General features: G+C 36.7%; 1 protein-coding gene across 1 annotated transcript in view; it reads right to left on the bottom strand.

The window, feature by feature from the left end:
* Positions 1–10,073: 10,073 nt before the first annotated feature.
* The window catches only part of WDR72 (WD repeat domain 72), a 205,527-nt gene continuing 200,499 nt past the window's right edge, over positions 10,074–15,101 (bottom strand). Inside the window, exon 20 of the mRNA XM_033436956.2 lies at positions 10,074–12,410. Within this exon, the coding sequence (XP_033292847.1) occupies positions 12,355–12,410 (56 nt within the window). The 3' untranslated portion in view covers positions 10,074–12,354. The remainder of the gene's footprint in view (positions 12,411–15,101) is intronic.

Genomic DNA, 15,101 nt, shown 5'->3' with positions numbered 1-15,101 from the left:
CTTTTTCATGTGGCTATCCAGTTTTCCCAGCACCACTTTTTGAAGAGGCTGTCTTTTCTCCATTGTATATTCTTGCCTCCTTTATCAAAGATAAGGTGACCATATGTATGTGGGTTTATCTCTGGGCTTTCTATCCTGTTCCATTGATCTATATTCCTGTTTTTGTGCCAGTACCATACTGTCTTGATTACTTTAGTGTTGTAGTATAGTCTGAAGTCAGGGAGCGTCATTCCTCCACCTCCGTTTTTCTTTCTCAAGATTGCTTTAGCTATTCGGGGTCTTTTATGTTTCCATACAAATTGTGAAATTTTTTGTTCTAGTTCTGAGAAAAATGCCATTGGTAGTTTGATAGGGATTGCATTGAATTTGTAGATTGCTTTGGGTAGTATAGTCATTTTCACAATGTTGATTCTTCCAATCCTAGAACATGGTATATCTCTCCATCTATTTGTATCATCTTTAATTTCTTTCATCAGTGTCTTATAGTTTTCTGCATACAGGTCTTTTGTCTCCTTAGGAAGGTTTAGTCCTAGGTATTTTATTCTTTTTGTTGCAATGGTAAATCAGAGTGTTTCCTTAATTTCTCTTTCAGATTTTTCGTTGTTAGTGTATAAGAATGCAACTGTCTTCTGTGCATTAATTTTGTATCCTGCTACTTTACCAAATTCATTAATTAACTCTAGTAGTTTTCTGGTAGCATCTTTAGGAATCTCTTGTGTAGTATCATGTCATCTGCAAAGAGTGACAGTTTTAATTCTTCTTTTCCTATTTGGATTCCTTTTATTTCCTTTTTTCTCTGACTGCTGTAGCTAAAACTTCCAAAACCATGATGAATAATAGTGGAGAGAGTGGGCAACCTTGTCTTGTTCCTGATCTTAATGGAAATGGTTTCAGTTTTTCACCACTGAGAATGATGCTGGCTGTGGATTTGTCATATTTGGCCTTTATTATGTTGAGGTAGGTTCCTTCTATGCCTAATTTCTGGAGGGTTTTTATCAAAAATGGGTGTTGAATTTTGTCAGAACCTTTTTCTGCATCTATTTAAATGATCATATGTTTTTTCTCCTTCAATTTGTTAATATGGTGAATCACATTTATTGATTTGCATATATTTAAGAATCCTTGCCTTCCTGAGATAAACTCCACTTGATCATGGGGTATCATCCTTTTAATGTGCTGCTGGATTCTGTTTGTGAGTATCTTGTTGAGGATTTTTGCATCTATGTTCATCAGTGATATTGGCCTATAGTTTTCTTTTTTTTGACATCTTTGTCTGGTTTTGGTACCGGGGGTGATGGTGGCCTCGTAGAATGAGTTTGGGTGTGTTCCTCCCTCTGCTATATTTTGGAAGAGTTTGTGAAGGATAGGTGTTAGCTCTTCTTTAAATGTTTGATAGAATTTGCCTGTCAAGCCATCTGGTCCTGGGCTTTTGTTTGTTGGAAGATTTTAATCACAGTCTCAATTTCAGCGCTTGTGATTGGTCTGTTTATATCTTCTATTTCTTCCTGGTTCAGTCTCAGAAAGTTGTGCTTTTCTAAAACTGTGTCCAATTCTTCCAGATTGTCTATTTTATTGGCATATAGTTGCTTGTAGTAATCACTCATGATCCTTTGTATTTCTGAGGTGTCTTTTGTAACTTCTCCTTTTTCATTTCTAATTTTATTGATTTGAGTCCTCTCCGTCTTTTTCTTGATGAGTCTGGCTAAAGGTTTGTCAATTTTCTTTATCTTCTCAAAGAACCAGCTTTTAGTTCTATTGATCTTTTGTATTGTTTCCTTTATTTCTTTTTCATTTATTTGTGATCTGTTCTTTATGATTTATTTCCTTCTGCTAACTTTGGTGTTTTTTTTATCTTCTTTCTCTGATTGCTTTAGTTGTGAGGTTAGGTTGTTTATTTGATATGTTTCTTGTTTCTTGAGGTAGGATTGTATTGCTATAAACTTCCCTCTTAGAACTGCTTTTGCTGCACCCCATAGGTTTTGGGTCGTCGTGTTTTCATTATCATTTGTTTCTAGGTATCTTTTGATTTCCTCTTTGATTTCTTCAGTGATCTCTTGGTTATTTAGTAGCGTATTTTTTAGCCTCCATGTGTTTGTATTTTTTTACAGTTTTTTTCCTGTAATTGATATCTAGTCTCATAGCATTGTGATCAGAAAAGATCACTGATATGATTTCAGTTTTCTTAACTTTACCAAGGCTTGATTTGTGACCCAAGGTATGATCTATCCTGGAGAATGTTCCATGAGCACATGAGAAGAAATTGTATTCTGCTGTTTTTTGATGGAATGTCCTATAAATATCAATTAAGTCCATCTCGTTTAATGTGTCATTTAAAGCTTGTGTTTCCTTATTTAATTTCATTTTGGATGATCTGTCCATTGGTGAAAGTGGGGTGTTAAAGACCCCTATTATGATTGTTACTGTCAGTTTCCCCTTTTATGGCTGTTAGCATTTGCCTTATGTATTGAGGTGCTCCTATGTTGGGTGCATAAATATTTACAATTGTTATATCTTTTTTTTGGATTGATCCCTTGATCATTACGTAGTGTCCTTCTTTTTCTCTTGTAATAGACTTTATTTTAAAGTATATTTTGTCTGATATGAGAATTGCTACTCCAGCTTTCTTTTGATTTCCATTTGCATGGAATATCTTTTTCCATCCCCTCACTTTCAGTCTGTATGTGTCCCTAGATCTGAATGGGTCTCTTGTAGACAGCATATATATGTGTCTTATGTTTGTATCCATTGAGCCAGTCTGTGTCTTTTGGTTGGAGCATTTAATCCATTTACATTTAAGGTAGTTATCAGTATGTATGTTCCTATTGCCATTTGCTTAATTGTTTTGGGTTTGTTATTGTAGATCTTTACCTTCTCTTGTGTTTCCTGCCTAGAGAAATTCCTTTAGCATTTGTTGTAAAGCTGGTTTGGTGGTGCCGAATTCTCTTAGCTTTTGCTTGTCTGTAAAGTTTTTAATTTCTCCGTCGAATCTGAATGAGATCCTTTCTGGGTAGACTTATCTTGTAGGCTTTCTCCTTTCATCACTTTAAATACGTCCTGCCGCTCCCTAGTTCTAGCTTGAAGAGCTTCTTCTGAAAGATCAGCTGTTTACCTTATGGGGTTTCCCTTGTGTGTTATTTGTTGCTTTTTCCTTGCTGCTTTTAATATTTTTTCTTTGTATTTAATATTTGATAGTTTGATTAATATGTCTTGGCGTGTTTCTCCTTGGATTTATCCTGTATGGGAATCTCTGCGCTTCCTGGACTTGATTGACTATTTCCTTTCAACTATAATCTCTTCAAATATTTTCTCAGTCCCTTTTTTTTCCTCTTCTTCTTCTGGGATCCCTATAATTCGAATGTTAGTGTGTTTAATGTTGTCCCAGAAGTCTCTGAGACTGTCCTCAATTCTTTTCATTTTTTTTTTTTTATTCTGCTCTGCGGTAGTTATTTCCACTATTTTATCTTCCAGGCCACTTATCCATTCTTCTGCCTCAGTTATTCTGCTGTTGATTCCTTCTAGAGAATTTTAAATTTCATTTATTGTGTTGTTCATCATTGTTTGTTTGCTCATTAATTCTTCTAGGTCCTTGTTAAAAGTTTCTTGTATTTTCTCCATTCTGATTCCAAGATTTTGGATCATCTTTACTATCATTACTCTGAATTCTTTTTCAGGTAGACTGCCTATTTCCTGTTCATTTGTTTGGTCTGGTGGGTTTTTACCTTACTCCTTCATCTGCTGTGTATTTCTCTGTCTTCTCATTTTGCTTAACTTATGGTGTTTGGGGTCTCCTTTTTTGCCTGCTGCAGGTTCGTAGTTACCATTGTTTTTGGTGTTGCCTCCGGTGGGTGACGTTTGTTCAGTGGGTTGTGTAGGCTTCCTGGTGGAGGGGACTGCTGCCTGTGTTTAGTGGATGAGGCTGGATCTTGTCTTTCTTGTGGGCAGGACCACGTCCGGTAGTGTGTTTTGGGGTATCTGTGAACTTATTACGATTTTAGGCTGCCTCTGTGCTAATGGGTGGGGTTGTGTTCATGTCTTGCTAGTTGTTTTGCATAGGGTGTCCAGCACTATAGCTTGCTGGTCGTTGAGTGGAGCTGTGTCTTAGCATTGAGATGTAGATCTCTGGGAGAGCTTTTGCTGTTTGATATTACACGTGGCCGGGAGGTCTCTGGTGGACCAATGTCCTGAACTCAGCTCTCCCACCTCAGAGGCTCAGGCTTGACACCTGGTCAGTGCATAAAGACCCTGTCAGCCACACGGCTCAGAAGTAAAGGGAGAAAGAAAGAAAGAGAGAGAGAGAGGAGAGAGAGAGAGGGAGAGAGGGAGGGAGGGAGGGAGGAAGGAAGGAAAAAAAGTAAAATAAAATGAAATAAAGTTGTTAAATTAAAAAAGTATTCAAAATAAAAATATTAAAATAATTTAAAAAAAGAAAGAAAGAAAGAGAGCAACCAAACCAAAAAATAAATCCATCAATGATAACAAGCACTAAAAACTATACTAAAAAAAAGAACAAAAAATAGACAGACAGAACCCTAGGACAAATGGCAAAAGCAAAGCTATACAGAGAAAATCACACAAAGAAACATACACACGCACTCACAAAAGGGAAAAAGGAAAAAAAATAGAAACATATAAAAACACAGAAGAAAGCAACCAAGTCAATAAAGAAATCTACCAATGATAATAAGCTCAAAATACCAAACTGAGATAAACATAAAACCAGAAACAAATTAGATGCAGAAAGTAAACCCCAAGTCTACAGTTGCTCCCAAAGTCCACTGCCTCAATTTTGGGATGATTCATTGTCTATTCGGCTATTCCGCAGATGCAGGGTACATCAAGTTGATTGTGGAGATTTAATCTGCTGCTTCTGAGGCTGCACGGAGAAATTTCCCTTTCTTTTCTTTGTTCACACAGCTCCTGGGGTTCAGCTTTGGATTTGACCCCGCCTCTGCGTGTAGGTCACCTGAGGGCATCTGTTCCCTGCCTAGACAGGATGGGGTTAAAGTAGCAGCTGATTAGGGGGCTCTGGCTCACTCAGGCTGAGGGGAGGGAGGGGTATGGAATGTGGGGCAAGGGTGTGGTGCTAGAGGCCAGTGTGATGTTGCAACAGCCTGAGGCGCACCGTGTGTTCTCCTGGGGAAGTTGTCCCTGGATCACGGGACCCTGGCAGTGGCAGGCTGCACAGGTTCTTAGGAGGGGAGGTATGGATAGTGACCTGTGCTTGCACACAGGCTTCTTGGTGTCTGCAGAAGCAGCCTTAGCGTTTCATGCCCGTCTCTGCTGTCCGCACTGATAGCCGCAGCTCACGCCTGTCTCTGGAGCTTGTTTAGGTGGGGCTCTGAATCCTCTCTTCTCGTGCACCCTGAAAACAATGGTCTCTTGCCTCTTAGGCAGGTCCAGACATTTTCCCCGACTCCCTCGCGGCTAGCTGTGGCGCACTAACCCCCTTCAGGCTGTGTTCACGCCGCCAACCCCGTCCTCTCCCTGGGATCTGACCTCCAAATCCTGAGCCTCAGCTCTCAGCCCCCGCCCGCCCCGGCGGGGGAGCAGAGAAGCCTCTTAGGCTGGTGAGTGCTGGTCGACACCAATCCTCTATGCGGGAATCTCTCAGCTTTGCCCTCTGCACCCCTGTTTCTGTGCTCTCCTCCGTGGCTCTGAAGCTTCCCTCCACCACCCCGTCTCCACCAGTGAAGGGGCTTCCTAGTGTGTGGAAACTTTTCCTCCTTCACAGCTCCCTCCCAGAGGTGCAGGTTCCGTCCCTATTCTTTTGTCTCTGTTTTTCCTTTTTTCTTTTGCCCTACCCCGGTACGCAGGGAGTTTCTTGCCTTTTGGGAAGTCTGAGGTCCTCTGCCAGCGTTCAGTAGGTGTTCTGTAGGAGTTGTTCCACATGTACGTGTAGTTTTGATGTATTTGTGGGGAGGAAGGTGATCTCCGTGTCTTACTCCTCCGCCATCTTGAAGTTGCCTCCAGCCTTGACCTTAAAATAAACTGTTGAAAACTTCTAAACTAGTTCTAGATCCTGGGAGTGCTAAGTTAACATGAAACATTTTAAAAGAAAAGGCTTTTATTAAAACAGACTGTTTAGATTGTTTATGCCAAAGTGCTGTCCCTAATCTGAGTTAAAGCACTTATTCAAGCACTGGAGTGCCATGATAGTTGGCTATAATTAAGATTCTAAAACCAGGCGTTTTTGGTATGTGTAGTAATTTCAGTGATTTGTACTATTGTATCAGTAATACTGTACATGCATATGGTAATTGAGAGATTGGAATTGTTAATCCCAATGTATAGATGAGAAAATTGAGGTTCCGGGTAGTATATGAAACTACTTTTGTAATGTCGAACAGCTAGTAAGAAAGTGAAGGTGTGACATGTAATGATAGTACTGAAGACTCCATGTGCAATGCCTGCTGCAACGCAAAATACCTGCATTAAACTACATAGATATTTGGGGAAAGTGATCAAGGATGTAAAGAACAAAAGAAGTGAGGAACAGTGAAAACCAGATTAAAAGATATTAGATATAGAACCCTCTCCTCACCTTTTGCTTCACCTGTGCCTGGAATGGTATATATTTGCTTGCTATTTTGGACACGTTGACCAGCCCTGTATAAAAAGAACACTGAAGATTCCTTCACAAAAGCTACCTATGCTTGCTATCACATATCCTAGTTCTAGCAAAATGCCAGGAATTAAAGAAAATCTCACTGCTCATTAGTTTCCAATACTAAGGAAGGGCACACTTATTTACATAAAGGTAGGCATCCTGGTTTCACTTCTGGCTGGGTGCAGGAGCCACCAGCTTTCTCAAGGCAGTGACCCCCATCAATGCAATGGCTCAACACCTTCTGTTTGTTTTCTGGCCTCAATTTCAGGTGCCCTGGGCCTCTCAGCTCAGACAGAGCCTTCATTTGATTTGCACACAGAACTAACTTGAATGCAGTCACCTCCAGTTAGGACAATAAGAGAAAATGGCTTTATTTGGATGACTAAAGTAAAATCTCTCCACATTTACTATATACCCTGGCTTCTTAGATGCTTATAGAGGGACATACTTTCACCATTTCCCAGGAAAGCTTAGGTGGTAGTGAAATAAAGCAGAATTTTCTTCCTTTTTCTTCAGAGAAAGTCTTTAGCCTGAGAGAAGGTAAAGAAGTAAGATCCTAGTAAATAAACAGGAACCTAATACTGCAAACATGTATGAGGGTAGAATATGACTTCTGTATTAAGAAAAATGATGAATGTTTTCACATTATGGGAACAGCTTCAGCACACCCTTAAAATAGCACATTAGCGATATGTGAAGACATAGAGATATTTGTCTCTATACTTTAAACCTTTTCTCTTCCACAAGGATTTTTAGTAAGTATATGCTATGGACTAGAGCTCAGAGACTGTGAAAGAAAATTTCTAGCCTTGAGTGTTGCTGCCACCTACATGACGGGAAGACTACAAACAAAACCCAACCCCTATCCAGACAAGCATCAGCTGCAGTATACTTTCTATGAAAACATACTTTAGAAATCTCCATATTTGTTCCTTTAATTGACTATCCCAATCACAACTGAAGTGATAGTGTTCACTATTTTCACCTCACTTCTTGTCTCAAATTCTTGTAGAAACTGGAGCAGTTTTGTGTAGATTGGTGGGAATACACTGACTGTATGAAATAGGGGCTGATCCAAGGAAATCTTCCTTACCATCAAAACAGTCCTAAGTGCAACCTGATCCCTGTGACAATGACTGTCTCAGGGAGAGGGTGAAGGCTCTCAATCTTACTGTCCTATAGTTTCCCCCCACCCCCACCCCCCAAGCCTGCAGGCTTTAAAATACAAGAGGAAGAAATAAATAAAATGTTTCCTCAGTTGATTATAACTATAAGTTGATGTAAATGGAGATAACATGAACGTAAGAATTCTTTTGATATAGATAAGAATGGTTATTTCTGATAGGAAATGCAGTTTCCACTGCAGAACTAACAGGAAATCTCTTTAAAAGTCTAAAGGAAACTTGTGATATGTCAAGAACATGTCATAGATCTTCCTTTTATCTTGGATGGCATCATCTGAGGGCCATGATGCTCAGTGACTGAGGCTATGTGAAACACATTCTCCCTAGAAGATACACATGCAAGATCGAAAAGCCGATTGATGACTTTACAGATAATTACAATTAAAATAATTGCTAAGTGAATAAATGATAGGTTTTGTAAGCAAGTACCAAGCAGTTACTGCTATTGCATCATGTTATGAATATTGGCATTTTGCTGGCATTTGGCACTTTCCAGATTTAGGCACAGTGTTGTACTAAACATGTACTAGTCATCTTTGATGTTAAAAACCTTGTATCCTTGAATTAAAAACTCACTGCTACCTTTCCAATTAGTAACAAGTTGAAGACAGAAGGATCCCTAAAAACAACGATGGGAAAACCTTGTCTGTGCAATGAAAAAAGGGCATTTGGAAAAACAATGTCAAAAGGGAGCACTCTATGTGCTCAACATTTCCCCCTGTATACCACTAGAAATAAGCCATTTAAAACATTTTCAATGGTCTATGGCTTCGGTTTTCACATGGTATTAAAACAACTATTTCTTACCATTTGTATCATTATAATCATGCTCATAATGATGAAGTTGTCACAGTCTATTTACCTGAACTATGCTTTCTGGGATAAAAGTGAATTTATCCTAGACTTAATGAATAGAGCCTAAGGCTAGATGGTGGCAAAAAATTCAGTAATCAAGATAAATATATTTTAACACAATATTTATAAAAATCAAATTAATGCAAAAAATCCATGACATTGAAATCTTAAATGAAGATAGAATCTGATAAGGTCTGATGAGGGTGAGAGTGAGTGAGTGAGCGGTACTAGGACAACCTCACCCCAGTCCCTGCCCTGCCAATGACATGAAGTGACGCATGCTGTCTTCAGAGGTCACAGTTGGGTGGGAGTTTCCAGTGGCATGCTCTTACTGGAAGATCTGTTAATTTCCAGTTTACGTTTTTCTCATACATGCTATCTGTAGGGTCCTTGTTGATGAAATCAGAGTGCAAAATCGTCTGGGGGCCATTGTACAGGAAGCCATGTAGCTTCATCAGAAAGATATCTACTCAAGAGTTTCAACTTTGCAACTTTTTTGGTCACAGTTCATTTTGAAAGTATTTTACATTGCTAACTAGGTACATGTTTACAAAGTAATGACTTCCATATGAGATTAGACACAACTTTGAGCACTTTACACGTAAAATAACATTTTGTGGAGAACTGAAGAATATATAGCACTACTTTTAAATAACTGTGTAAGCAAAATGTATGCAATAGAAATTTTAAAATTACATGAAAGAGCCCATTCTGTAAAAATGACTTTAAAGTCAGTTGGAATTAATATATTCTGAGCCTTCTTTTTAAACATCTGGCATAAAACTTAAATTTTAAAACTTCAATTATTATAATGTGCCCTCTAAAGACTGAAGAGAAAGAATATCTTTTCTAAAATTTTCATATTAATAATTATAAAAGGCTTTTAAATACAGAACATTGGAGGGAAATGTACAAGGAGGGAAACAAAAAATACCCCAATACTACCATCTTGAGATAGAATGTTAATACTTAGTAAAATATTTCCTATCGTTTTTCTAATAGTGACATGTTTAAAGTAGCCTTAACTTAGTTTCTAAAATAGCAACAGAATATTTCAGGCCTGAGGCCACCGTTCCGTGTTTATAATGCTATAAATTTTACCTTATATTTGAAGTGTTTTACAGTGTTCAGATTGCTTTCCATAAACCATCTCGTACAGGGCCTCTGGACGAGCCCTTTGAGGGAGCTCTCTACATGGATGGGGAAGTGAGGCTCTGAGATGCACAGCAAGGACATGCTGCCTAGACACATGGCAGTGAAGTTCTGGCTCTTAAACCTAGATTCTTCCCTTATGCAATATTGCCAGTGTGTAACTCCACAATGAATAACAGAACCCAGGCTTGCAAATTTGAACATATGATATTCCTTGGAGGAAAATATATAATCATAAACATCACCAAGATTATTACCAAGAAAGAAGCCCAGTGTAATTTTTAAATGATTTACTTATTACAATGCCAAGGAAGACTCTGGATACAAACACATTTGTTTGCTAATACAATTACTCCACTCTTACCTAAGACTGTACATACAAAGGGACAAACACCTAATTAAGAGGCAGTCAGTTTTGAGTTTCTAGGGACGATATGAGTGATCCATTTAATTGTGTGGCAATTTACTATTTCAAATTCTCCTCACAACAGAAATTCCTGAAACATGTTGAAAGTAAGTCAATATCATTATTTTTAAACAGACTAGTGGATCTGTGTCATAAATACACTTGCACATGTATATCAGGGAACATTATTTAAATGTCTATCTCTAAAACTCTCATTTTTAGGAATTAAAAGTTTTGATAATTAATGCTGTTGGTCTCCAGAATTCGTATTGATAAAAGGTTTTAATTAGTCATTCGATAGGAATTTTTAAATTTTAGCAACTATAAACTGTGTTACCAAAAAAATCTTAAAAATTTCATTTAGTAATGTCAGGGTTATGCTACTTCTAATTTCCTATAGCTAGTGACATAATAAAACATTTATCAAGAATTCAATATTGGTTTCCTTGGACCTGAAAAAATGCTAAATATGGCAACTATTTAAACTTATTTTTTTTCTTCTTTGAAAAAAGAATAATAGGACATAGCTATAAAAACAAGTTTATTTTTAATAAACATAACAGAACTTGAGCATCTGAATTAGTTTCAACTATTAAAATTGCCCTTGTGAGAGGATATATCCTTATTTGATATTGCTATCATTAATAATATTTTTGGGAGTCCTCCTTGTAATGGCTTTCAGAGCCAGAAAACAGCGTGCAAGAAAATGTGTTCCATTGCCTAGCTTGCTACCTTCCCTTATTTTGAAATTTGTTCCACATGTCTTTTGACAATTTTCAGAGGGGTGAGGGAAGCACACACACACATACATGTATATTTTTTCAAAGGATGGTAATTTTCCATCATTATTCATATTAACAATATGTTATTGTTAGTGACATACAACTCAAAAGTAATTTCAAGTAATATCTTTTAGGAAAGAAAAGAACACACATTTTTGTCTATTTTAAAACAGTCACACTCACCTCTCTAGTTCTGGTATATTCATTTACTCCAGTCATTAATTATAAGCTCTGTAAGGGTAGAAACCATTCTATTTCAATTTTATAGCTCTATTCTCTAATCTCCCCCTCTCCCTTGCCCACTGCATCCTCCCTTGTACAGAACCTGATGCTGATGCCCCAAAAAATGTTTGTTGAATTGAAGTGACTATAACTTCCCTATTAGATAGATATATAAAGATATATATCATATATTTAACACTTTATTTCCATTTTTCTATGGATTAGTCAATATTTGTATTCATATGCACACTAATAATCTTCTTGATGATTTTCTATAAATTCAGGAATTATACAATATAAATCACAGCAAATAAATCAGATCACTAAAGGCCTTAATATATGAGCACTTTATGTCTGTTCTTATTTATATTGCTTCCCATATTTTAGTTTGAGAATTCCTGCTAGTCAAGCTTCTTTCTGGGAACAGAACTACAAGAGTTTTTACTTATTAAAGATCAGTTGTGATGTGCTATCAGTAGATTCCCCTTCCCTAGTTTACATGTATATGGCCAACAAGATCAACCTTTAGCGAAAGACATTAGCCTCTATGTCATTAGAAGTCTAAATTAACTTGACTGCACAAGATTGGTCCCTATTATACTGTGTATCACTTATTTGGGCTAATTGATGACTAAATGGAATTGGCTATTTGTTGACATTTCATGTTTAAGGATGAGATTTACCATAGGGTGATTGATCTGAATTAAAGCATCTACTAAGACAAAATATCCTAACCTAACAAATGAAACAAATTTGGTAAAGTTTTAGATCAAATACATTTAAGCAACATTAAATTTAAAAGCATTGTTTGTTACATTGTTTAAAAGCAATAGGGTTATATAATTCAGGAACTGAAAAATGGAAGAAAATCTAAAATGGTATTAAATTTGTGTCTGTGGGCTGGCACTCCTTGTTGGAAATAGTCAAACAAAAGTAAGAGGCATTGAATGATTTAGACAATGATTTTCTAAAATTAGATGAATTTGAATATTTTCCATCGGTAATGACTCTGGCCAAAGTATCAGCAGATTTACTACAAACTAATAACTAGACTAATAAAAACATAGCTTATACACAATGATAAACAACTGGCATGTTTGGGGTTTCTTAATTTGTCCAAATCCAGTTCAACAGATGAGATTCCATTTAGCACAGCTTGCAGGAGCACACCTTTGCTCTCCATAAATGATGCCTTCGTTCACCTGGAAAGAAAACAGATTATCTTGGGTTATATGGTAAAATAAAGAAATAAGAGAGAAGAAAGGGCAGGAGGAAGGAAGGGAGAGAGGAAGGGTGGGAGAGAGGGGAGGATGAAAGGAGGGAGGAAATGAGGAAAGAAATAAGTGAAGAAATGGAAGAAGGAAGGAAGGAATTACCTATAATTTCTACATTTCTTTTTCTATAGGAAATAAAATGTTAAGACAATAAAGAAATTCTTATAAACCAGGCCTCAGGTAAATGTATTTTAATTGCACATCTTATTGGTATAGGTCTTTTTTAATCACCGAGAAAGGTAAAAAGTTGTCAACAAGATGAATCAAGTTTGAAATTAGTAAATTTCCATAAATTTCAAGGAGCTGAATTGTTCTTAGAGAAACTCACAACTGCAGTTTTAGGACCAGATGTTATAAATGTCAGTTGAAATATGGTTTGAGCTATGGAATAAAAAAAACTGCACATACTTCTCAGACTACTTGGATGATTATTGCAGGCTAAAAGATCACTTGATTAAATTAATTTGAATAATTAGAGCACTGTGCCTCAGTAAACTACTTCTAAACACATTTATATTAATGTTGTGACTAATCATAGTAACTCCCACTCCTACTGGCAAAAACTCAAAAAGCTGATTATTTACTTTAGCTAAACCAATATTCAGAATTGTATTATATATGTATTACATATATATGCCTAGAATTTTATGTCCTTTAAAGGTTATTAGATTAATGCTTAAAATTTTCCCTTTGGGTAAATTATTTACAATATTGATATTGTTAAACGCAACTAGAAGACGGAGCTTACATGTTTTTACTACTGAAATTGTTCTTACTTCTTCTGGAACTTTTTTTTACCACTAAACATAAGAAGTGTGTTCTTGATGGCTATGATTGATGGGCTGCTCGCACATTCTACATTTTTTCTGCTTCGCACATCATCATCAGCCATCTCCAACACTCCACTCCTGAGTCTGTCCTACTTTCTGTTACCTGATTTTTGCTGGTGATTCATGAGCCAGAATAGTATAAAAAAAAAAAAAAAAAACAACCTTGGCTTTTCACAACGTAGTATCCCCTAGGAAACTGTAAGAAATCTAGTTTTGTTCATCAGATTCATGCAAATGCAATATTGATTAACAATGATGTATGTAGATCTACATAACGTGCTATATAAAAACCGCTAAAGTGTTCTGTTAATGGCAGATGCATACTGATTATAAACTACTTCAGAATGACATAAAAATGCTTATCTGAATCCTTTTTTTTGTACTTCCAAGTTCTCTCTTGTCACTACTATTTTCAGCTGAAGCTATATTTAAGTGCACTATCCCTGGTGCACTAGGAAGTAAAATTCTTAATTTTCCAAGCCAATAAGGTGATAAAAGCTCAAGGTTTCTCATTAACACTTGGATAAAATTTGTGAATGTCACACTAAAGTTTTTATCATCATGAGTACAAAGATGAGGGTCAAGGAACACTTTTTTAATATTCTGGAGATTGGGGATTGAGCTATAATCACTGTGCATGGAACAGTTAATAAGAAGTTAACCATCAAAAGACTAAACTGAACTATTTTTGTGATAACATCTTTCAGTTTCAAAAGCAACCAGGCCTTAAAGAGCCAAAGAAAGCAAGCCTAATGGCCCTAAAAACTCAAAAAAGGGAGCTGCAAGTTCACATGTTGTCTCAGTGCTTCTATTACTAGACATTGAAGTTATTCCCACAGGTTCCAGGAATGTATAAATGCTGGTGAAGAAGCCAGTAGACTTCACAGAGTCTAAGCCAGAAACTTCAATCTGGGATTCACCTGTGAGTCAAAACTCGTTGCTAATGAATTATTCCAAAGAAAAGACACTGCTGAGGGAGGCCTTAACCGATCAGACAAGACCTCCAGGTTCACTAGCTGGCTCAGAGTAACAAGAATGCTCTGGTCTAAAGGTGCTTTGCCAACCTTAATGGACTGCAGGCACCCACCTGGGTATACAGCTTGAACCAATAAAGAGATCACAATGGCATGAGGAATAAGGTAGAGCGCTTTAGAGACTGGGTGAATGACCACTCCACCAGGTATCTAAATTGTGACCTATATGCACACTCCAGGCCATTTACAAATGGGTCATCCTAGTCAATTCAGTGCTGGAGAAGCAGTGATGTCAATGAAAAAATAAACAATCTACATACTGAGTTCAAAACCCATTTTATTCAAAGACAGTCAATTTGCAAAGTCAACCTTACTATTTTATATAAATTCTAAAAGTTTGATTTTATTACTGATATTTTTAAATCCTCTATCAACATTTAAAACATTTCAACTTCATCTTTTAAAAAATTGTTTTAGTTTTTCTGTACTTCAAGTTTTCTTACTCTCTGCAAATGCAAATTAGTTGATATGAGCAATATAAAGCTATATGAGCTAAAGTAATATGATGTTTAGAGAATTTACCAAGAAATCTTTCCTTAGAGAGAAGAATATATGAGGCAATATTCTTGAACTGTGCTTGAATAGGAAAATGATTTTTTTGTTTTCATTTTCCAGATGCTGTTTGAACAACTGGGCTATTAATTAAAAATGATGTAATAAATATATTAGTCATTTAGAATTGCATAGATAAAAACCATGTAAGGTCAATATCCATTAAAGCCAAAAGACTGACCACATTCAACTTTGTAACTAGG

The sequence above is a fragment of the Orcinus orca genome, chromosome 2 (assembly GCF_937001465.1).
Source record: "Orcinus orca chromosome 2, mOrcOrc1.1, whole genome shotgun sequence".
In the NCBI taxonomy this organism is placed as follows: Eukaryota; Metazoa; Chordata; class Mammalia; order Artiodactyla; family Delphinidae; genus Orcinus; species Orcinus orca.
Note: the sequence above shows the minus strand (reverse complement) of the source record. Positions and strands in the feature narration are given on the sequence as shown.